This window comes from Danio rerio, chromosome 8, assembly GCF_049306965.1.
Source record: "Danio rerio strain Tuebingen ecotype United States chromosome 8, GRCz12tu, whole genome shotgun sequence".
NCBI classification, from domain to species: domain Eukaryota; kingdom Metazoa; phylum Chordata; class Actinopteri; order Cypriniformes; family Danionidae; genus Danio; species Danio rerio.
In genome coordinates, this window is record NC_133183.1 from 10,466,987 (window position 1) to 10,491,447 (window position 24,461).

Genomic DNA, 24,461 nt, shown 5'->3' on the forward strand with positions numbered 1-24,461 from the left:
ACAACAAGAGATACATCTTGAAATCAGGCAACAGAAATACATAACCCATGTACTTGTTACGTTAGGTGCTTTTATGTGGAGCATTATATTCCAATTAGTCAATTTAAATTAAATCTTAATCATAATGGTCTATGTACAGTTTAGGGCTGTGGCGATTTGGTCTAAAATCAAAATCTCAATTAATTAAACATTTTAACTCAATTACAATTAATGAACAAATATTTTATTTTATTTATTTTTTTGCCCTCATAGTTCACTTACAGGTTTTGTACAGTAAATATGCTCACATATTACAGATGAGAGATTTCTGAATGAAGCGTGCATTACTCGATTTTAAAATAATTGAAGGAAACACACATCATGTACTATTTCTGATTATTCATTGAACATCAACGTTGAACAACTGAAATTAAAACACACATTGCCTAAAAGCAGCAGTCACTTTTTTCATGAATATAAATAAATCAGTGAAAATAAATAACTTGCACTTTTGGAAACAAATGTAATTATTTTTTAATGTTTTCAAAAGTTGAAAATAAGCAGTATCTCTTCTAAATAAAATAACTCTTGTACATCCTGTAAATAATGTTTTAAATAGTCATTTTTTGAACATTCTGTTGACAAATATTTTCATGTAAATAATAATTTTATTGTAATTGAAAATATGCTGCCTCAAGGCATCACTGCAGCAGCTTTTAGTCATCATACATTACATTTTTTAAGAGGTATGTTGAGTATGTGACCGCGTGAAGGCTGTGCCCAGTGTCGTTGCCAAATTTTTTTCGGCTCTTTGCATAAAAGTTTTCAGTGGGCCCCCCTTAGTCATTAGCAGTTGGGGGGCTTCCCGTCGCAGGGCCCCTAAATTGCCAGGGCTCTATGCACTATGTCCTCCTTTTTCCCTCGCTAGCTACGCCGAACCATACCCATGCATTCAACGCAGAAGTATAAATCAGCCCTAACACAGCAGGGTCACCTGACTCCACATGTGGTAGGGAAAGTAATTGAAAAAATTGTCCTGTTAAAAATTAGATCGATAATAGGTTCTAAATGTTGATTTAAGAGTCAAGTCAGAATTATTAGCGCTCCTGAATTATTAGCCCTTCTGTATATTTTTTCCCCAATTTCTGTTTAACAGAAAGCAGATTTTTTCAACACATTTCTAAACATAATAGTTTTAATAACTCATCTCTAATAACTGATTTATTTTATCTTTGCCATGATGTCAGTAAATAATATTTGACCAGATATTTTTCAAGACACTTCTATACAGCTTAAAGTGACATTTAAAGGCTTAACTAGACTAATTTGTAAAGTTTGGGAAATTAGGCAATTCGTTTTATAATAGTTATTTGTTTTGTAGACAATCGAGAAAATGCTTAACAGGCTTATAATATTGACCTTAAAATAGTTTTAAAAATATTTTAAATTGCTATTAATATTATTGCTAATAATATTATTCTAGCCGAAATAAAACAAATAAGACTTTCTCTAGAACACAAAATATTAGCGGATATACTATGAAACTTTTTTGCTCGGTTAAACATCAATTAGTTAATATACATGCGTACATGCGTAATCAGGATGAAATTGTCCAAATGGATCGAACCTTCAGATGGTTTATGAAGGATGTGAAAAACCTGCTCTGAACTCTTTGATAGGACACACATAATCAAATTGAAAACTTGGATGCATCTGCAGTGATGTTAAAATAACCTACTGCCACATGACACAGAACAAGCTGTTGTCGAGTCCACTAAACGACAATTGTGGCAGTCTAAATGTCTCTGTCAACTCACTGTTGAAAAGATCCATGACAGTTGTTGTTCCATTATTGCTTACTTTGGACACTCTGCAAACACCTTGATTTGGGTGGAAGAATGGGTGATTTTACTGTCTCCTAGACCTGAAATGAATAAATATTGTGTCTTTTTTTTAATGATCTAAAAGATTATGTTTAGGTAAGATAACAGTGGGGTAACTGTATATTTATGTACTTTGTACATTTCAAAAATATAATAATACGTGTTGCATAAACAAACCACTGTTGAAGTTCAGGAGCTGGATTCATTAAATCTTGTTAAAGTAGAAGATAAGGTTATTCCCAAGATTTTCTTAAGAATGTAAATTGAATTATTGAATATCTGTCAATCATTGATTCCTTCTACATATCTCTTCTTTTTATCAATCACTTGATCTGTCTTTCTATCTGTCCATCCATCCATCCATTCATCCATCCATCCATCCATCCATCCATCCATCCATCCATCCATCCATCATCCATCTATCGTTTGTTTATTCCAATATTTCTGTTTGTTTTGGGTTATCTTTTGGTTATTTGTCATATTGTCATATTATTTATTTGCTTGTTATTTCTTAAAGGGTTAGTTAACCCTAAAAAGAAAATCATGTTAATAATTAATTACCCTTATGTCATTCCAAATCACTGAGACCTTCATTACTCTTCAGAGCACAAATGGAAAAATCTCTCCGTAAACAGCAATGGTCCTGAGAAGTTCAAAGTCTAGAAAAGGAACCAAAAACAACACGTGGTTCAACTGTAATTATATGAAGCTCCAAGAACACTTTTGTGCACAAAAACAACAACTTTTTTTTACTTATTCTTGTCTTTTTTACGTCAGGTCAGATTGTTAAGTTTGTCTGCAGACAATGCATTGTATTTCCATTAGAGTCAGCATCGCAACAAACAAGCGTCATAAGCAACACGTAGTAAACACACACCCTGACCTGAGGGGAAGACATTACAAAAAACAACAACTTGTTTTTACATTTTGTTTGTGCACAAAAGTGTTCTTAGAGCTTAATATAATTACAGTGACCCACCATGTCACATGGGATGTTTTACCTATGTTTTTGGTTCCCTTTCTGGACATGCCTTTGGACCATTGCTGAATATGAGGGATTAGAGAGCTCTAGGATTTCATCTAAAATATCTTCACTTCTGTTTTAAAGATCATCGAAGGTCTCAGCGGAATAAAATGACTTAAGGATAAGTAATTAATAACACAATATTTTTTGTTGTTGGTCTAACTTTTAAATGTCTGCTGTTTAATTATTTGTTCTGTTGTTTATTTATTTATTCAGTCTTTTTACTTTGGCTTATTCCCTTATTTATCAGGGGTATTCCATTATATGTTTTACACAGCGGATGCCCTTCCAGCCACAACCCAGTACACGGAAACATCCTTACATTCTCACATTCACACACACACACTCATACACTACGACCAATTTAGTTAATCCGATTCACCTATACTGCATGCGTTTGGACTATGGAGGAGCAGCCGGAGGAAACCCACGCGAACACGTGGAGAACATGCAAACGAACCATTGACTTTCTGGCTGTTAGGCGACAGTGCTAACCACCATGCCAATCGTTTATTTAATAAGTTGTTTGTTTTTTCGTTCTATTATCTTTTCATTCTGATAATAGTTCATTCTACTTGTTAACCATTCTAACATTTTATCTATCATTGACTTTTTCTCATTTATCCAACCAGATTTGAACCATTTTGACTCCCGATTGTAAGAGGTGTGCTGCAATGAGATCTATTTTACAACATGCAGTATTTAAAAAAAAAATGAGCGTCTGTCAGTCATTCTTAAAACGAGTCCCTTAAAAATGACTTATTGCTTCATTTGAATTTAGCTCAGACATCATTTTACACTTCCTACAAATCAGCTTCTGCTCTGTTTGAGCAGAAAAACATTCATACCTGTCACCCGAGGCCTAACGCTGCGACCTCTAATCCTTCCTTTACATTTGCATTTCTGTCTCTACGCAGTTCGCAGATCAGTCACTCATGAAGAATGCCATCAAAACGTCAGAGGAATCCTGGATTGAGCAACAGATGCTGGAGGATAAGAAGAGGGCCACAGATTGGGAAGCCACCAATGAGGCTATAGAAGAGCAAGTGGCCAGAGAATCGTATTTACAGTGGCTTCGAGATCAGGAGAAACAGGCACGACAGGTGTGAAATCCACTCATTTTAACGCTAATCCGACTAACTACCTAAACAACACATCTCATTAAGTCAGAATCTTGGTTTACATACCGTTTCGAATGGTTGTCGGTAGGATTCAGGTAAATCACGTGTGATAATTACCTCTTGAAAACCTTTCACGTCATAAACCATTTGTTTCAACCGAATCGTTTTTAAGAAGTCACACATAAGTGGGGATGACTACTTCATTCTATGTGGAGAATACACAAAGGTGAGGTCTGTCATTTATGCCGTGATCGTGTGGTTTGCGTTTTCACACTTGAACCAGCTGTGAACAAGACCCTTCTTCACAGAAGCACTAGCGTTTCTTATAAATCCAATGCAAACTTATTGACACCAAGCCTTAGTGTCACTAAGGTATCAGAGAGAAACTTATAAATGTGCTGCTAAGTTAAACCGTGTTTTCAGGAATGTCTTTTGCTCACAAATGCTGTATTTATTTAATCAAAAATCCCTCAAAAACATAATTTTTAAGTATGTTTTCAATTTAACGTAACTGCTTCCTGTGTGAATTTAATTGAAGTGGTATTTCAGTCCAGTCACATGATCCTCTACTAATGCTGCTCTAGTAATATCACTGGTCATTATCAAATAAAACAGATTTCATATGTAAATATGCAATAAAAATATTTGTATATTTTTATTTTTAAAAATATATTTATTATGATGTTTTATTTTAATCATTCATTTAAAACCTTTGTTGCTTGAAACCACAATTCTTAAGTTGTTTTGTGGACACCTTAATTGTTTTATGTTCGGTCCAGAGGTGGATTTAATTAATAAGCAAGGTAAGCTTAGGATATCGGAGAGCCCCCAAATAAACACCTAGAAGTATAAATGATACCTATAAATTATATATAACAGTTTTCTATCATATTTTGTACTGTGAGGGTCTAAAATGTTTCATTTAAATGTAATTATAACAACTGTGCAAATGTGTCCCCCACCTTCAATCATGGACCAGTCCAGAAGTCGGATCAGTTTAAAAACGAAATAGTTCATTTATTATTTTTAGTTGTGAATTCATTTAAAGAAAACAAATTATTTCCACAGTTTTAATAGGCTCTTTACATGTTGTTATTATTATTATTATCCATTAAGATAAAATTTAGAAAAAGAGATTGAATGGTATAAGAAAAAAACAGCAAAATAATAATAAAAGGTGAATTTTTTTTACAGTGTTATTAATGATTGAGCACAATAATAATTGATCACAATAGAGCATCAAATTAGCATAAAGCATAGTTTCTGTAGCATTGTGTTTTAAATGTTGCTGAAAAAAGGAGCTTTGAATCACAGAAATTAATCACACTTCAGTATATACTTGCATAGAAAACTGTTTTAATTTTTTTATTTTATTAAGCAGTATTTAAGGGATAATTCAGCTATTAATAAAAATTAATGACTATTTAATTTCCGTTATGTAGTTTTAAATCTTTATCAGTTTCTTTCCTGTGTTAAACCAAAGTCCCTTTAAAACAAGTCAATTCACTCGGTGGCCATCTTTGAAACTCCTCTCGGGCATTCTGTCTGAATAGGGAAAAACCGTTCGCCAAGCTTACGATTGCATTAGATACTTATTAAACAAGAACTGTTTAATAAGTTTATTTTCTAAACGTCCAACTAACAAAATCGGCCCAAGCTAATGCACATGCTCACTCAAAAGGAACAAGATTGCGACACTAACCTCAATTATGGCCGTTCTACACAATATAATCCTCTGGATAATGATTGTCGATTCACGCTGCCCTCCTGAAGTAATCCACAACTTGGTCTTGATGTCGAATCTCCTTCAGAAATGACAGTGACTCTTTATTTACAAGTTTGTGGGTGTTTGAGTAGTTGCTGTCGTGATGTGTGTTTGGTATGACAGACTGTACCTTGTGTCCGCTTTATACAGATTACAAAACTAAGAAACTTTTTGTTTACAAGTGTATTAAGTACATTTAAAAGTACAGATTTTAGGCTTTATTTATATTTCTAATGTCTGTAAATCAAGAATTTGTTGAGATTCTAGGCGTTTGTTGACCACCAAACTGTCGTGAAAAAGCACACGTCTAGTCCGAGCTTCTCCGTCAGTCTATAGCGATCGATGATTGGCTCCTGTACTAGTAAGCGGGGCTTCATTTGCCATATTGACTGTTAGACTTTTTCACATTCAAATCTATACGAGTGACACGTCTTGTGTATTCTAGAGTCTTTGGTTGAACTTGAATAAGATGTTTAAAAAAGTTCTGGATGATGGTACTCAGTAGCTGTCTCATTTCAGAGGCTGAGACCTCTGAAGGATGCATTTGAAGGGCACTGCGTTATGGCTGCATGATGAAGCTTGTCTCATTTCAAAAAATTTGGTAGGCTCCTTCAAATTCAGCCTTAAAATGCGTCCTTCATTTCCCAGGTAATGAAAGATAACCAATTGGATCCTTTGCGACCTCGAACATCTTAAGATTCATTGCGCAATGATAATGGCAGGATGTTTTTAAAGAAAACTCTTTATTATATGTATGAATTAGGTTTCTTACTCGGATATCTAAAGAGTATGACATGTATTACTAAACGGTGATTTTCTAAACAGTTTACATGTTTATGTGTACATATATGGATCTAAAGACATATATTTCCAGCTTTTGTAAACCATGCTTTGCTTTCAGATCGCATAAAATAAGTTTTAAAATCCCTTTAAAAGAAATTATTTCAACTTTTATTAATTCAATTCAATTCAATTCAGCTTTATTTGTATAGCGCTTTTACAATGACGATTGTGTAAAAGCAGCTTCACATAAATTTTCATAGTAACTGGATCAGGGTAGTTCAGTTTTTAGTGTTTAAGTTCACTTCAGTTTAGCTCAGTTCAGTGTGGTTTAAAATCATTACTGAGAGTCCAAACACTGAAGAGCAAATTCATCGATGCGTAGCTCTACCAATCTTGAACCATGCGAGCCAGTGGAGACAGTGGAGAGGGAAAAAAAAATGTACCGATAGTAGAGTGAAGAAAAAAACCTTGAGAGAAACCAGACTCAGTTCGACACAACCATTTTAATTTCTCTGCTGGCCAAAAGTCTTGTGCAGAGCTGCAGTCTCAGCGGTGGAGGCTGGAAGCTGGCCTCAGCGAAGACTCGTCTGTCCCTGGAGCATCACTGGAATCAGTCTTATGCTCTCCACTCCCCCATGACCACCAGCGCAGCAGCAGCTCAGGATACGGCCTGGTCCCGGATATGGAGACCAATTGTCGCTGGTCTTGGATCCAATCAGTGACTAAAAATCTGAAGACCTCGGGATGAGTATACCCAGGTGGAAATGGAGAAAAAAAGAGAACAATTAGCGTAGCTGCAGTTCATAGTGTATATAAACAAGATCTAGTTTTGAACTGAGAGAGTGTGTCTGAGCCTCGGATGTTATCAGGAAGGCTATTCCGGAGTGTATTAGCCATAAAGGAGAAGGCTCGACCTCCTTTACTCGACTTTGCTATTCTTTGCTATTACTGGTTATATACCTCAACATATCCTTTGAGGGTGCAGCTTCTGAAATAAGACACATCTATTGACCTCCATAGTGGAAAAAAAATTACAATGGAAGTCAATGGGTACCATCACCCGGCATTTTTCAAAACGGTCTTCCTTTGTGTTCAACACAAGAAAGAAACTCAAATAGGTGTTGAACAAGTAATAAGGGAGTAAATAATGACAGTGTTTAAATTTGGTGATTAAACTATTCCTTTAATACTTTTGATTGTTTTTGATAAAAAAAATGCAGCCTTCCTGAGCAAAAGTCATCCCAAACGTAGAAGCGCTAGTGTATCTTGCGTAAGCATTTAGTAAATGCCCTGATGTAAGAATGTTAACTGTTCTCAAGTGACAAAGTGGCTCATTTGTGAATGAATGTGTTTACTGTTGCCAGCCTCGTAAGGCCAGTGCTACGTGCAGCTCTGCCACGGCTGCGGCCTCCAGTGGTTTGGAAGAATGGAATGCTCGATCTCCACGGCAACGAAGCTCCGCCCCTTCTCCGGAGATTCCTGATCCCGCACACTCGGACACAGCGGCCAAACCCCCGTCCCCCGCCGGAGCCCTCGCTCTGTCCAAACCTCCGTCGCCCTGCGCACCAGGTCTGTTATCAGGAGACGCTGTCATTAGCTTTATCAGGCCAACTGGGTGATGCATTTCCTCCAGCAGGACAATATATAGAGTAAATGCCATATGCTGTTTGCTGATAATTAAAATTAATTACAATGGAAAATGGTGTCAGGATCATGACTGGGTCGTATTTCTGCCCAAAATCTTAAGGAATATATACAGTTGAAGGCAAAATTATTATTATTATTATATGTTTGTAAAAATTACATTTTTTTAAAAATATTTCCCTTATTTTCACAGTATTTTAAATAAAAGTTTTTTCTTCTGGATAAAGTTTTATTTATATTATTTTATTTTTTTGTATAATTTTTTTTTTCCAATGACTTGCCTTTTTGATCAAGTTATTGAAAGGTAATAAAAGTATTAATTTCTTGAAAAACAACAACTTAGTGAGTCCAAATGTTTGAATTGTAGTTTATATGAATATAAAGGTAAATTTTAAATTAAAGCACTGTTTTACATTAATTATTAATTTTTGATTAGCTTCAGTACCAGACATGACCTCCAGATCACATCCGCTTCTAATTCCCTATGTTTTGAGAATATTTTTTCATACTTTTGACAATAGTTCTGAAAATTCTAAAGTTGTATGGCAAGTTTGGTGGTATTTGAGTTGAATTTAGCCTTTAAAAGCATCTAAACTACGTTTACATGTGGATTTCTGTAGCAAAGTACTGCTTTACAACACTGATGAGTATCCCTGTTGCTAGTTAATTAATAACTTTGCTCCATAATATCTATCAAAACACCAGTCACAAGTTTTAAGCATTGAAATAGTATAATGTTTGTCATTATTGCTTTATGTATAGACTACAATATTATGGTTTAAAATGCAACTGGTCCCACAGGGTGACAGTATGACGAAATTAATCAGAATTATTAAGTTTAATTATAATCAAAAACTCATCAGAGCAACATTTTATTGTTAAATGTTCTCAATTTTAATTTAAAAATGTCACAATTAAACAAAAGTGCAACATTGTGGCTTTTTACCATAATAGTTTGTTTAGTCGTTGACATATTTTTGTTTTTTCATTCATTTTTATCATCTGTCTATCTTGCATTTGTTTGTTCTGTAGGTCATTTATTTGATCTATCTTTGGTTATTTATGTCTTTTTATTGTTAGTTTGTTCTCTATAATGTTTCTCTAAACTCGTGTTCTAGCATTATATCTGCCTATTTACTCTATTATTAGTTGATTATTGCGTTTAACCCCTTAATTGTCACTCCCACCTTTGTAACATATACATAAAAATTACATGTTGATGTCTGAAAAAATGACATTTGTCAAATTGTAGCTGAAGTGAAAATGTTTTTAAAAATATTTAAAACAATAATTTTTGTGCCTTCGTTAATTAAACTAATAAAACAATAAATGTATATTTTAATATATTACATTAAAAAAAGTCTTTTACAAAAATCTGTTTTACCCGAAAAACAGAAAATAAAAGCTAAACATGTAAACAAATTATAACCCAAATTTGAAGTTGATATCTAAAAAAATGTGCTTTAAGTAAGATTTTGTTTGGCTGCAGTACCAAACATGACCATTTTTTATACTTTTGACAGTATTTTGGAAGTGTACAGAATATTTGAACAAAATATGGCAAGTTTGGTGGTATCTCAGTTGAATTTAGCATCTAAAAACAACTTTTACATGTGGATTGCTGTAGCAAAGTAATGCTTTACAGCTCTTATGTGTCCTTGTTGCTTATTAATAAATTTACTCCATAATAATATCTATCAAAACATTAATAACCAGATATATAATCAAGAAGCTTTAAGCTTTCAAATGGTTTATAGTTTGTTATATTGTTTTATGTTTAGACTACAATATTATGATTTAAAAATTTAACTGGTCCCAGAGGTTGTAGGGTGACAGTAAATGGGTTTTAATCTATTACTCTTCCTACATAACAAAAAAAAAACAGAATTCAGAAGTCTTATACATTTCCAATGATAAATAGTTTGTCATGATTAGACATTATTATAGGATTATAGGATTTCATTGCAAAAACAGTGACAGTTAAGGGGTTAAAGTCACATTGCATAAAAAAATTTAAATCAAGCTGTTATTTATTTTGATCTACTTAAACATGACGTCTCTGTGTAATTCACCCGAAAGCACAGTACACAGGGGAACTCTCATAGATAAAACCCAGATATTTGAACCTGGGTCTTTCATAATAAAAATGTCCCGTCTCGCCGTTCAGGTCCCAGTAACCAGGCTTGCGTTGGACCAGACAGACCCACCTCGTCTTCTCTGGTGTCTCTGTATCCAGCACTCGGCTATCGGGCCATTATGCAAGAGATGTCCCCTACTGCATTTGGTGAGGACGCAAAATCACGCTTGCCAATTGATCTAGCTGTGCCGCCTGATTCAGAATGAAAGCATGTAAGGCTCAGGAATGTCATGTTAATCGCTTGCCGTCCACACAGAGTGAATCTGTGATGTGATTCAGTGTTTTCAGTGTGTGAAATGCAGTCGTTATGTGCTGTTAAATACGCTAGATTAAGGCTGAGTATCGGCACACCCCTCACACTGTTGACTTGGGCTTTGTTTTGGCTTAGAACTTAAGGAGGTGCAAATAGGGAGTGATTGTTTTTGACAAACGGAGCACTTGTAATGGACATACAGGAGTCTAAATGGCTTGGACACACCTATGGATATTTATTATTGCTGACTTGCACATTTGAAAATAATAATAAAGGCATTAGAAGTGTTTTGTTAAAGTGCCAATAGACAAAAATACATTGTATAGATTGTATATTCAACAGACAAATTGTAAACATTAAAATTATTGATTTGTTTTAATGCCAAAATCATTAGAATAATAATGAAAGAAAATGTTTCATGAGAAATTTTGTGAATTTTCTACTGCAAATTGGTCATTGGTCTGTTTTTTGCGACAGGCCTCACAGACTGGGAAGACGATGAGATACTGGCGTCGGTCTTGGCCGTGTCACAACAGGAATACCTCGATAGCATGAAGAAAAACGCCATGCATAGAGAACCTTCTCCAGACAGCAGTTGATAATGGAGGCTCGAGGCACAGTCTGCGCCCGAAGCAGGAGGCAGAAACACGGGGATCAAACCAATCACATTCTCTCCATCATCATGCAGGTCACACTGTCCTCCCTCTCCTTTATCCATCCATTCATCCATCTGTCCATCACTGGCCTCCGCCATCCAGCTGTAATGGCCCATTGTCGTGATACTCGCCTAACCACTCCTTTTCTTTCTTACTCCATTCACGCCATCATCGGACTTCTTTAGGTGCATGTGAAAACCAACATGACTGATATCATTATAGAATACAGCGGGAAAACGAAAAGTTATTGAAAAAAGTCATACTTTATCCTCTTAATAATTGATTAATATAATCTTGTTTTATTTTCTTGTTTGGGATGAAAATGCTCTTTTTTTCTTGGAATAAAAAAAAAGAACTTTCTGAAGAAACCGTTTTATTTGATGGTGTCTTTTTTATGGTATAGCAGTATCACAAACAATAATTGGGCACGATTTACTAGATTTTTATCAGAGTATGCTTATTTATTTATTTATTTAAGTCACCTCTGTACAAGTAACACTTAAAGGGATAGTTCACATAAAATACAAAAAAAAAAAACTCTTACATGGTCGCCCAATGAAGCTTAGCAGTGCTGCGCCCGGTCAGTACCTGGATGGGAAAGCTAGGTTGCTGCCAGAAGTGGTGTTAGTGAGGCCAGCAAGGGGCGCTCAACCTGTGTTCTGTGTGGGTTCTAATGCCCCAGTATAGTGAAGGGGACTCTATACTGCTTAGTGAGTGCCATTGAGACGGTTAACCGAGGTCCCAACTCTGTGGTCATTCAAAATCCCAGGATGTCCTTCAAAAAAGAGTAGGGGTTTAACCTCGGCATCCTGGCCAAATTTGCCCACTGGCCTCTGTCCATCATGGACACCTAACCCTCCCCATATCATTATTGGCCTTATCATTCTGTCTCCTCTCCACCAACCAGCTGGTGTGTGGTGTGCGGTCTGGTACAATATGGCTGCTGTCACGTCATCCAGGTGGATGCTGCACACTGGTGGTGGATGAGGAGATTCCCCTCAATGTGTAAAGCCTGGTTTATACTTCTGCGTCAAGTGACTGGCGTAACCCATGGCGCATGCAACGCGCGTAGCTGTGCATTTATACTTCTGCGCGCTGTCTCTGTTGGTCTGCATTAACACTTCCGAAACACCAGTTGGCAGTGAGGTGTTAATGCTCCTCTGTGTCGAGTTTCTTCGCTGCTGTTTTACTGTTCCTGAACATTTCCTGGATGTACAATTGGCTCAAACTCGCTCATTTTGAGGCAGGATCCGGCGGACGTGCAACAACTTTACTGTGAGGTAAACACAAAACAAAACTTTCCATCCAGGGCTCCTTCACGGGACTCCACACTTGTAAACAATCACTTCATCGGGCCTGCGCCATTCACGCAGCTCTCGGCCCCGCCCAGACTCGTCAGTGCTACCAAGCTGACCAATCACAGAGCTTGCGCTACGCGTCGTTGCGACGTGTAGTTACATTTTTTGAGAGGTGCACGTCAGCAACGCCACGGCGTAGGGCTATGCATCAACACCGTAGCATGCACGTGCGTTTGGCGCAGAAGTATAAATCAGCCTTTAAGCACTTTGAATGTTCAGAAAAGCGCTATGTAAATGTAAGGAATTATTTATATTATTCACTTTTCACAAACCTGTTTCGATTACTTGTTTTTAATTTAAGTGAATTTTAACGTGGCATGGTTGTTGGGGCCACACAAGCTAGTCTGAATATTTCAGAAACTGCTGATTTACTGGGTTTTTCACACACAAACATCTCTGAGGTTTACAGAAAATGATCCGAAAAAGAGAAAATATGCAGTGAGTGGCAGTTCTGTGGGCCCAAATGCCTTGCTGATGCCAGAGGTCAGAGGAGAATGGCCAGATTGGTTCCAGCTAATGAATGTATAACACGTCCAACCTTGAGGCAGATGGGCTACAGCAACAGAAGACAACACCGGGTGCCACTCCTGTCAGCTAAGAGCAGGAAACTGAGGCTATAGTTTGCACAGGCTCACCAAAAATGGAACAGAGAAGATTGGAAAAACGTTGCCTGGTCTGATGACCCTCGATGTCTGCTGCGACATTCGGATGGTAGGGTCAGAATTTGGTGTCGACAACATGAAAGCATTGATTCAATTCAATTCAATTCAGCTTTATTTGTATAGCACTTTTACAATGTAGATTGTGTCAAAGCAGCTTCACATAAATGGTTATAGTAACTGGATCAGGGTAGTTCAGTTTTTAGTGTTTAAGTTCAGTTCAGTTTGGCTCAGTTCAGTGTGATTTAAAATCATTACTGAGAGTCCAAACACTGAAGAGCAAATTCATCGATGCGTAGCTCTACCAATCCTGAACCATGCAAGCCAGTGGCGACAGCGGAGAGGGAAAAAAACTTCACCAAAAGGAGACTGAAGAAAAAAACCTTGAGAGAACCAGACTCAGTTGGGCACGACCATTTTAATTTCTCCGCTGGCCAAAAGTCTTGTGCAGAGCTTCAGTCACCTCAGTGGAGGCTGGAAGCTGGCCTCAGCGAAGACTCGTCTGTCCCTGGAGCGTCACTGGAATCAGACTCATGTTCTCCACTCCCCCATGACCACCAGTGCAGCAGCAGCTCAGGTCTTGATCAGCTTGATCTATCCTGCTTTGTATCACTGGTTCAGGCTGGTTGGTGTAATGGTGTGGGGGATATTTTTACATCTCACACGTTGAGCCCAATAGTACGAATTGAGCATCGTGTCAACACCACAGCCTACCTGAGTATTGTTGCTGACCATGTCCATCCCTTTATGACCACAGTGTACCCATCTTCTGATGGCTACTTCCAGCAGGATAACACATCATGTCATAAAGCGCAAATTATCTCAGACTGGTTTATTGAACATGACAATGAGTTCACTGTACTCATATGGCCTCCACAGTCATCAGAGCTCAATCCAATAGAGCACTTTTAGAATGTGGTGGAACGGGAGATTTGCATCATGGATTTGCAGCCGACAAATTTGCAGCAATTGTGTGATGCATATCATGTCAATATGAAGCAAAATCTCTGAGGAATATTTCCAGTACTTTGTTGAATCTATGCCATGAAGGATTAAGGCAGTTGTCCAACCCAGTACTCACGGTCAGCGTGATTAAATAGGGAAAAACAGAAGTCCTCTTCATGAGGTCAATGTATAAACTATATTTGACTGAATTGACAGAAATGTTACTATATGGTGTTGTGTATCGTTATTATTAATGACTATGCTGATGTATACACTATATAAATATGGTATAAGTGTAATATGTAACACTACAAAAAGGTTATAATATTTAATGTATTTACTAACATAAATAAACAATTAACAATACATGTTTTACTATATTCATCTTCGTTAATGGAAATTAAGTCGTTCATTGTTAGTTCTCGTTAACTCACCTTGCATTACCTAATGTTAACAAGCATGAATTTATATTTTAATAATGCTTTAGTAAATGTTGATCTATGATTAGTAAGTAGTTTTTATATTAGTAAATAAATACATTAATATTTAATAATACCTTGTTATAAAACGTGACCAGTTTTTTTTTAGTATCTCAGCCCTATTCAAGCTTCATGTCAGAGTTTGGACGACTTCATTGCACCATTATTCTAAAATGTGCATCAATTATTATAGTTTTAGCAATCATTTGTAGTTAATACACTTATATAATAATTGTGTTTATGAAATTGTTTTGTTTTGATGCATGCATCTTTAATGCAATGCTGAAATCTATGAGTCAGGCGTTTGAACAGGTCATCGAGGTTGTCTTGATATATCTGCACAAACCAGCGCTATCTTTCCGGTTCCTCTTTACTTGGTATTTCATTATCATGGATATGAAACCACATTAGATTTTGAAAATAGCTGATGCGGGACTGTCCCACATGCGCAGAGCTAAAGGATGAGTCAAAGGCTTATTTCAAGCTGCTCTAAAAACATCTTATTGATGCATATGTGGACCATGCTTTGCAAAATGGCTGCCCTTCAGCAACACTTTAAATTGTTTGTGCTTTTTTGAATTTCTTGTATTTGAATGGGAGGAAGTATTGTGTTTTTTGCTGTAGTAGCTAATGTTTACTTTGTAGTTACTGTATTATTACTGTTAGGAAAAAAAACTATTTCATCTTTTCTGTTATGGAGGGAGACCTTTACTTATTTATACATGAATTATTTTATTTATGACAGACGTATTTAAAGTTGTATGTGGCATTTACCTCAGTTGCACCAGAAACTATGTATTTAATTCTTGTAATAATTAATATTAATGTCAATTTTAGTTTTATTTATACTTTGACACCAAATCTTATCTAGTTTTTGCAAACAAGTGCATTTCTTGTAAGGTTTATTACGACAAAAACTATTTGATCAGTTTTTTATGGAAGGAGACTTTTACTTCATTTATACATTATTATTTTATTTTTCACAGATTTATTTACGTCTAAATGTAATGCATTTAAAGTTGGATGTGGCATTTACTCAAGTTTCTCTAGTAACTTTCTATTAAGTGCTTGTAATAATTTATTAATATCAATTTCAGTCTTATTTATACTTTAACACCATATCTTTGTTGTAAACAAGTGCATTTCTTGTCAGATTTCTTAAGAAAAAATACCAATTTTATCTTTTTTGTTTTGGAGGGAGACTTTTTTATTTATTAATGAATTAAATATTTTTATTTCATTTTTGTCAGATTTGTTTACGTCCAAATGTAATGCATTTAGAGTTGTATGTGGCATTTACTCCAGTTGCACCAGTAACTATGTATTTAGTACTTGTCATATTAATATCAATTCATATTTATTTATACTTTGACATCATATCTTATCCAGTTTTTGCAAAGAAGTGCATTTCTTGTCAGATTTATTACCAAAGAAAAAGTTTTTTTTAATCTTTCTTTTTGTTTTTGTTACGGAGGGAGACTTTTATTACATTTATAAATTATTATTTTATTTTTGACAGATTTATTCACTTCTAAATGTAATGCAATTAAAGTTTTACGCAGTATTTATCGCAGTTTCACTAGTATCTATGTATTTAATACTTGTAATATTTGATTAATATCAATTTCAGTCTTGTTTATACACCATAAAAAATCCTGGTTTACTTATTTTTTAAGCTGAATAAGTTTAATCTTACAAGTCTATTGAACTTATATTATGTTGAACTGGCTTAAAACAGCTTGCATAACTTATAAAATTAAGTTAGAACGTCATTAACTTAGTTTAAGAAGTTACAATAACTTAAAACACATGCTGTCATGATTAATTGTTCATGTAGTGTACTTGCTGCAGATTTATTATGTTAAAACACTTAATTTAATCGCTAAATAGTTCATTTTAGCACATAACCGAGTCCTAATTTTACACTAATACTAATAAAACCCTCAATATTCTTGTAATCCCGCGCGCGCTCTTTCTGCTCGGTCTCTGAAGATTCTGAGAATTGTAACAACCGCTCATTATTATTCATATGTTTAAACCTATCTGCGATGTGATTGGCTCGTCATTTCAAAACACTCCAAGCGTGGCCACGATTGGGAGTGTTTGGTTGAGTGGGCGGAGCTACACATGTAAACTTAAAAACATCAACAAACCTGAGATGATTCAGAACTGCGCGAGTGTCTGAGGCGGAGGACGCGTGATAACGGTGGAGTTTGAATCGAAAACAAATAGTGGATTAAAAGCAACAGACGGACATGGATATGCTCTGCTGAGGCGCCTATTTTTCATATTATTTGGCTGTTTGTTTTGATTATTAGAGTTTTTATTCTTATTAAAACCTGAAAATGTTGGACAAACGGATTGTTGACGTGCGTTTGGATCAGCTGGAAATCCTGAAAGCCAAAAATGGTAAGTTTATTATTATTTGTACGCGGGCTAACTAACTGTTAGCTAATAAATCTATATTGTTATTTTTTTGTTTGTTTTGTTTGTTTCTGCATTGTATTTTTGTGCAATTTGTTTAACATTCAAAAGTATTTAACTATTAAGTAAAGCAAAAATGTGTTTGTTTTTAATTTAATTTGTTATTAACGTAATTCAGATGCATAATTTACGTTACAATTAGCTACTTGGTTGTTATGTTTTTTGTTTAATATTGTTGTTTTTATTATTCAGGCAAAGAGCATTTTGAGAAGCAGTATACTATGGGAAATCTTCTGGGAAGCGGTGGTTTCGGTTCAGTTTACTCCGGGCATCGGATTTCAGACGGACAAAAGGTAAGAATGATTAAAAAACAAGAAAAAAGATGCTAATGTGTATGCATTCCTCTTCTAAATTATGGTTATTATTATTTTAGGTTGCTATCAAACAAATATCCCGAGACAGAATCCAACAGTGGTCAAAAATGGTGAGTATTCGCGTTTATCTAACGTTACTTGTTTTGATCTGTGATGTGTTTTAATGTAAAATATACTTGGTATCAGTTAAACATATTTAAAAACTCGTCAGGACTTTGAATGTGCACGGACAGCGAATAAGCATTAACACTAGCGCCCTCTATTGATTATTTTGGTTCTTACTGGAAGCTCGTCGCGCTTAACAGAAAGTGACGTAGGCGTGACGTTTCGGATTTTTCAAAACATCTTAAAAAGGAAACTGAATGAACGGGCTTTCCATGTTGTGTCAGAATTAGTTTTAGACCTGCGCGGTGAGATATATTTGGATTAAAAACAAGAAGTGCGTTTCAACGTGTCGTAAAAATGTAGTTTCCCTTTTTAATACCCACGAGAGAGCCCCTGGATATCACCTCAGGGAATTTTCTTTACATAACTTAACCAGAATCGGTAACTCTGGGTTGTATTAGTTAATGTCTTTGCTAACATAGAACAAACAATGAACAATATATTCATTACAGTCTTTATTAATGTTAGCTAATGAAAATAAAGTCGTTCATGTACCTCGCAGTGCATGAACTAATGCTAACAAGCACCACATTAGATTTTAATAACACATTAGTAAATGTTGTACAGGTATGAACATCCATGGAGGAATTAGCCATGTGTATTGGCTTTTTTAATATTATATCCACATTTTTCGAGTGCCTCAGACTGATTTTTGCTGTTTATTTTGATGAATCCCTTACCCAAAGAGCACTGACACATTATTAAAGCTACCCCTGAGCCTTTTTTTTGTTTGATTTTGGAGTACAGATTATGTTCATTAATTCATGTTAGTAAACACATTAACTTATGAAACCTTATTGTAAAGTGTGACACCAGAATCTAACCTTAACCATTGTCTTTTCTGAAACCCCCACAGCCTGGTGAAGTAAACCCGGTTCCCAATGAGATTGCTCTCCTGCAGAGTCTCGGTGGAGGATCGGGGTCTGTACCCGGCCATCGAGGCATCATCCGGATGCTGGACTGGTTTGAAATACCCGGTCAGGAATACCTCATTGTGTTTGAAAAGCCTCAACACTGCCAGGACCTGTTTGACTTCATCACTGAACGCGGAGCTCTTGATGAGTCTCTTGCACGGAGGTGAAAATTCATGACAGATTTCTCACATTTTTTTAATGGTAACAGTGAGTCAAAATACTGATGAAAAGTGTCTTTTCAGGTTCCTCAAGCAAGTCATTGAAGCTGTGCAGTTCTGCCACTCTAAGGGAATCGTTCACAGAGACATCAAGGATGAAAACATCCTCGTTGACACTCGCACTGGAGACATTAAAGTCATCGATTTTGGATCAGGAGCAACGCTAAAGGACTCCATGTACACTGACTTTGAAGGTACAGAAGATTTCCAGTGATTCATTTTTTAAATTCTATTTCAAATATTTCTCATGTGATGTTTAATGGAGCAAGAACATTTTCACAGTGTTTACTACAATATTTTTTCTTCTGCCTAAAGTTTTTAGTTTTTTTAGTTGAAACAAAGCAGCTTTAACATTTTGTTTTTAAACAGTTTTTAATGTCAATATTAGCCCTAGCTCTTAAGAATATTAGATTATTTCACTGACTACAGAACGAAACACCCAACACCAATATTTATTTCTATTTATTTTATATTCCAGAAACATACTAAATTATTTATTGCACTCTTTGGATCATCAAGTTTCCAAAGCTTGAACTATTTCTTAATTTTAACTCACTAAAAGCAATAGTTGATCCAAAAAATCTTTTACTCGCCTTTTAAACTTTATGAGTTTCTGTAGAACACAAAAGAAGACACTTTGAAGAATGTTGAAAACCGGTAACCATTGACTTCCATTGTATTTATTTTTCCTACTATGGATGTCAGGTTTCTTATAAACTTCAACATCTATATGTTTTGTGTTTAACACAACAAAGAAACTCATAAAGGTTTGAAACAGCTTTGTAAATAGTGAGTAAATGTTCATGTTCACCCAATACCTGTTGTATAATGACTTGTCTGATTACCCTAATTAAACTAATTAAGCCTTTAAATTGTACTTTAAACTGAACACTAAATATCTTGCGTATTAACTAGTGAAGTATTATGTACTGTCATCATGGCAAAGACAAAAGAAATCAGTTATTATAAATTAGTCATTAAAGCATTTATGTGTAGACTATTAAATTAAGTCTTTAAATACTAGATCAAATAGACTATTAAATCTCTCCGTTAACCAGCACTTGGGAAATATTAAAAAACATAATAATTCAACTGTATTTAAATAAGTGTGGATGTGTTTCTAACAGACCCCTTTTTTCTCTTTAGGTACCAGAGTCTACAGTCCACCTGAGTGGATCCTTTACCACAAATACCACGCTCTTCCGCTCACTGTGTGGTCATTGGGTGTCCTCCTGTACGATATGGTGTGTGGAGACATTCCCTTTGAGCAGGACACTGACATTGTAAAGGCCAAACCAAGCTTCAATAAACGCATCTCCAATGGTGAGCCCCCAAGCGGTCTTAAAATTAAAAAAATTCAATCATTATTTACTCACTTGTTCCAAACTTGTTTGAGTTTCCTCCAGGGCTGGGCTGATAAACTATATTATATCGGATCGCTATAAAATTAATGTCAATAACAATAAGTTCTGGATTTTTTTTTACTCTATATATTAATCTAGGAACCAAATTTTTGGCCACTGAAAATTTGCTGGACGAAAATGTAATGCCATTTAATGGACCCTCTAATATTTGTGGCTTCAGTCATTGTTGGGTACTCTTTTAAATCTGGAAGCATTAACAACTTATATCAAAATGTATATCGTTATCATTTAATAATTATCGAAATAACATTAATTGCCATATCACCCAGTCCTAGTTTCTTCTGCTAAACACAAAAGAAGATATACTAAAGACTGCTGGAAACCAGTACCCATTGACTTCAATTGTTTTTCCTTCTATAGAAGTCAATGGTTACCGGTTTCCAACATTCATCAAAGTTTCTTCTTTTGTGTTCAACAGAAAAATGAAGCTCTTAAAAGTCATGTGGGTGAGTAAATATAGTGTACATATTTATTTTTGGGTAAAACATTAACATTTTTTATTTAATTGGTTATGATTCTGTGTGTAAAACACAGTAAAGCACTGCCTAACATGTTAATGCCTCACATTATGGAAGTGATGCTAGTTGCAAAGTATGCTAACTTTCTTTTTAAACCTAAAATAAAGAACATGTATGCATTTACAAGCAATATTCATAGTAGCATAGTTCATACAGGTGCTGGAAATGCTTGAAAAATGCTTGAAATTAAATACTGTGTTTGAAAAAGGGATTAAAACTGACTGAAAATTGAATTGTAAAACGTTTTGTTTTAATAATTGATCTTACTAGATAGGTGATGATAATATATAAACTGTTTTTACTTAAAAATTATATATTTATATATTATATATTATATAATATTTTTTATATTATATAAAATCTCAGAAATATTTCAATTAAATCTTAATAAAGAGAGCAAATGTGAGCAGTTTTCAAATTTCCTCAGGATGCTATACTATAACAAACGTCATCTGATATATTGTGATGAAGTGTGTGTGTGTGTGTGTGTGTGTGTGTGTGTGTGTGTGTGTGTGTGTGTGTGTGTATGCATGTAAATATGTCATTTGCCAGACTTGTAAAGTGCTTAAATCAGTGCTCTCAAACTCAATTCCTATGCAGCTCTGCATAGTTTAGCTCCAGCCACCTCTAACCCAAACCTGCCTAATAGTCTCTAGTACTCTTGAACAGCTTGATTAGGGTTAGAGCAGAACTGTGCAGAGCTGCGGCCCATCAGGAATCCAGTTTGAGACCTGTTGACTAGAGAAACATGACAGTAAACAAGACCATGTCCACGTGTACTCAACATGTGCTCTCTTTGATTTCAGATTGCCGGTCTCTGATTTGCTCGTGCCTTTCATTCAATCCGGGGGATCGGCCCAGTTTGGAGCAGATTTTGCAGCACCCCTGGATGATGGAGAGCTCTGTGGACAATGGAGATTTGCAAGAGGAAAGCAAAATCAAGCCAAGCCTTTGAATCCCAAAAAGACTTTGGACTCACTGTTTCGATTTACACTGGACTTTCCGAACTCGAGTTGCTGGCTTCCGGATTCTTCCTTATTTATTTTCTCCGTAGTTCTTCTGTCTTTGACATCCGTTTAGTGGGGATCTGTGCTTCCACAACCCACGAAAATAGCCCTGGATTGCTGCAGGTTTTACTTTATGAATGAATATTTCCATCGCAGCTCAGCGAGGGGAACGTTTTTCTTATTTATTGCTATTTATTTTATAATCCAGAAACATACTAAGTTATTTTTTGCACTCTTTGGATCACCAAGTTTCCGAGGCAGTAAACTGTGTTCGATTTATTAGTTCATTTCAACTCATTTAAAGGGATGGTTCACCCCAAAAACATCATTTACTCACTGTTTGACCTTTCAGTAGAACCAAAAAGAAGATACTTTGAAGAATGCTGGAAACCGGTAACCATTGACTTCCATAGTGTTTGTTTTTCCTACTGTGGATGAAACCCCTAAAGCAGCTTGGTAGATAGTGAGTAAATGTTGTGAATGATCCCCTTTAAATGACAGTGGGTGGACTTGCGGTCTCTTCTCAGACTGCGGTGATACCTGGTTTTACAGGTGTGTTCTGTACAGTGATATTCTCCCCCCGTTCTAAGGGGTTTCAGAAAGACTTTGGATCTCCTTTCCAAGTGATGGTAATAATTGAAGATCTGCTCCCATTGATCAACACGCACTCGAAACTAAGAGAAGAGGAGCATCCTTGTTTACTCTAAATTAACAATCCTGATTCCTCAGAGATGTTAGCCAAAGAGGGTTTTGGTTTCTGTTGTTGTTGCTTGTGAAATACCTGACCTGTGACTTTAAGTGTTGTCTCTTTGTCATGCACACGCTCTGAAGTGTGGAAGTTCCCAAAGGTCAGAGTGTCATATTAGGGGCTTCACCTACTAACCCACTGTTGATGTTTACTAAAAAGTGAGCAGTTCCGATCAGTTGATTATAACACACCAAAGAGCTCTGCCTTAGGTTTATATGCATAATACACACAATTTGGACCTAAATTTATTTATTTGTTTGTTAGTGTGGCTTGCGTTTTGTGATCCAAAGCAAGACTGAAAGATTAAAATGATCGTGAATTGGATCTCTCTCAATGTAACGTGTCGTGAGTTTGTGTAAACACTGGGGAAATTTTGTGTTTTTATTTTTGATAACGTCAGAAATCTTTGATTTTGTTATTCAAATCCTTGCATTTTTGGCTTGGGTTTGCACAAAAGCTTTCCTGTAAATACTTGTGTATTGAATAATGTGATGTGGCCGCTGTCACGTGATGTTTAATTTAAGAGATTCTACAAATAAAAAGTTATAGATGTAACGTCTATATTTAAATACATATCTGTCTCGTCTTTTATATGCAAAGAGAACACAAAAGAGATGCTGCTTCTGCATCGCAAGATGTGAAGATCTGTTCATACTTTCCTGTTTGTGGGAAATTAAACAGGACTTGCCAGTCAGACCTTTCAGGTTAGCTGTTCCCGACAGGTGAAGAATTGTTGGAATGTTTTGACTACGTTCACATGCTTCACTATAATGACAGAGCAGATTTTCCCACATGACTAGATTTAGTTTACCTGAAACTGATACCTGGCTGGAGCAGTAAACACCTGTTACTGTGTTCAGGTCCATTTCTATCACATTCACTTTATTTTGATGGTCTGTTTGTTGAATTTAAGTTACATTACATCTACATGCCAACTAATTCTCATTAGATTGTAAGTAGACTGTTAAGTTGGGGTTTGGGTTAGTGTAAGTTGACATGCCCTTGCAAAGTTACTGATAGTCAGTTAAATGTCTGTTGAAGGAGCAGAATCAACAAATATTAAGCAGACAGTCTACTAATACTCAGATGGACCATCAAAATAAAGTGTTACCTATTAAATTAATGAAACATATCCATGAATCTATTTAAGGTGATAGTTCACCCAAAGATCACATTTACTCTTACTACCCTTGTAGCAAAGAATTCTGGCCTAGGTTTGGCATAAAGCTGGCACAGCAGGCATTCATCCGGCACTGGCATACAGCATGTAGGCCAAACATGGCCCGGGTTTGGCAGAGGTGGCAGCGACTTTAAGGCGGTGCACAAGATTTGGGCCAGATGTAAAATGTGATATGGCCCAGATGTTACAAATTGATATGTGGGCCACGTTAGTTTGTCCAGTCTTGACTGACATTTAAAATACATGAATATAATTTTTAAGTGAAGAAAAAATTCTACCAATCAGGTCACCTGATTGTGGGGACCAGAACTGAGCCAGAGAAATTTTACTTTGTGGGTAATCTACCTTAATCGACCTCAATTGGTTCCAAACCTTTATCACCTAACACTACTAGCTTAATAAACTATTAATTAGCAGTTTATTAATAGTTAGTAAGGTTGAAGTTAAGTTTAGGTTAGTATTATGGATGCGGAATAAGATCATACTAAGAACTTCTAATAAACCGGTTATATCCTAATAATATTCAGGTAATAAGCGAGTCGTAGCATGAATTGTGACTTAAACTAAAGTGTTAACCAAATACTGGGGTTACAACATTTTTCTAAATATCTACTTTTGTTCTCAAACGGGTTTGGAACAAGTGACCAGTGAGTAAACCTTGTCGGATTTATTTTGTGTAAACTATCGCTTTAGGAAACTTGCTGATATGCTGAATTTATAGGGTGGTGAAGCCATCTAGTGGTTGTGTAAAGAAAGACATTCATACTTTTTGGTTCCGTGTCAATAAACTGGGATCGTGTGAG

The 24,461-nt window shown here is 35.8% G+C and overlaps 2 protein-coding genes across 2 annotated transcripts in view; both read left to right on the plus strand.

The window, feature by feature from the left end:
- otud5a (OTU deubiquitinase 5a) overlaps positions 1 to 11,613 on the plus strand; it is a 61,745-nt gene extending 50,132 nt beyond the window's left edge. Inside the window, 4 exon segments of the mRNA NM_001075110.1 lie at positions 3,804 to 3,989; positions 7,920 to 8,124; positions 10,367 to 10,483; positions 11,067 to 11,613. Of these exon segments, the coding sequence (NP_001068578.1) occupies positions 3,804 to 3,989; positions 7,920 to 8,124; positions 10,367 to 10,483; positions 11,067 to 11,188 (630 nt within the window). The 3' untranslated portion in view covers positions 11,189 to 11,613.
- A 5,238-nt stretch (positions 11,614 to 16,851) lies between these two features.
- On the plus strand, positions 16,852 to 23,047 carry pim2 (Pim-2 proto-oncogene, serine/threonine kinase). The gene is made up of 7 exons (NM_131539.2): positions 16,852 to 17,095; positions 17,363 to 17,463; positions 17,544 to 17,594; positions 18,506 to 18,726; positions 18,806 to 18,975; positions 19,928 to 20,104; positions 21,530 to 23,047. Exons 1-7 carry the CDS (start codon positions 17,032 to 17,034, stop codon positions 21,676 to 21,678), a joined length of 933 nt encoding a protein of 310 aa, NP_571614.2. The 5' UTR covers positions 16,852 to 17,031; the 3' UTR covers positions 21,679 to 23,047.
- Positions 23,048 to 24,461: the final 1,414 nt, after the last annotated feature.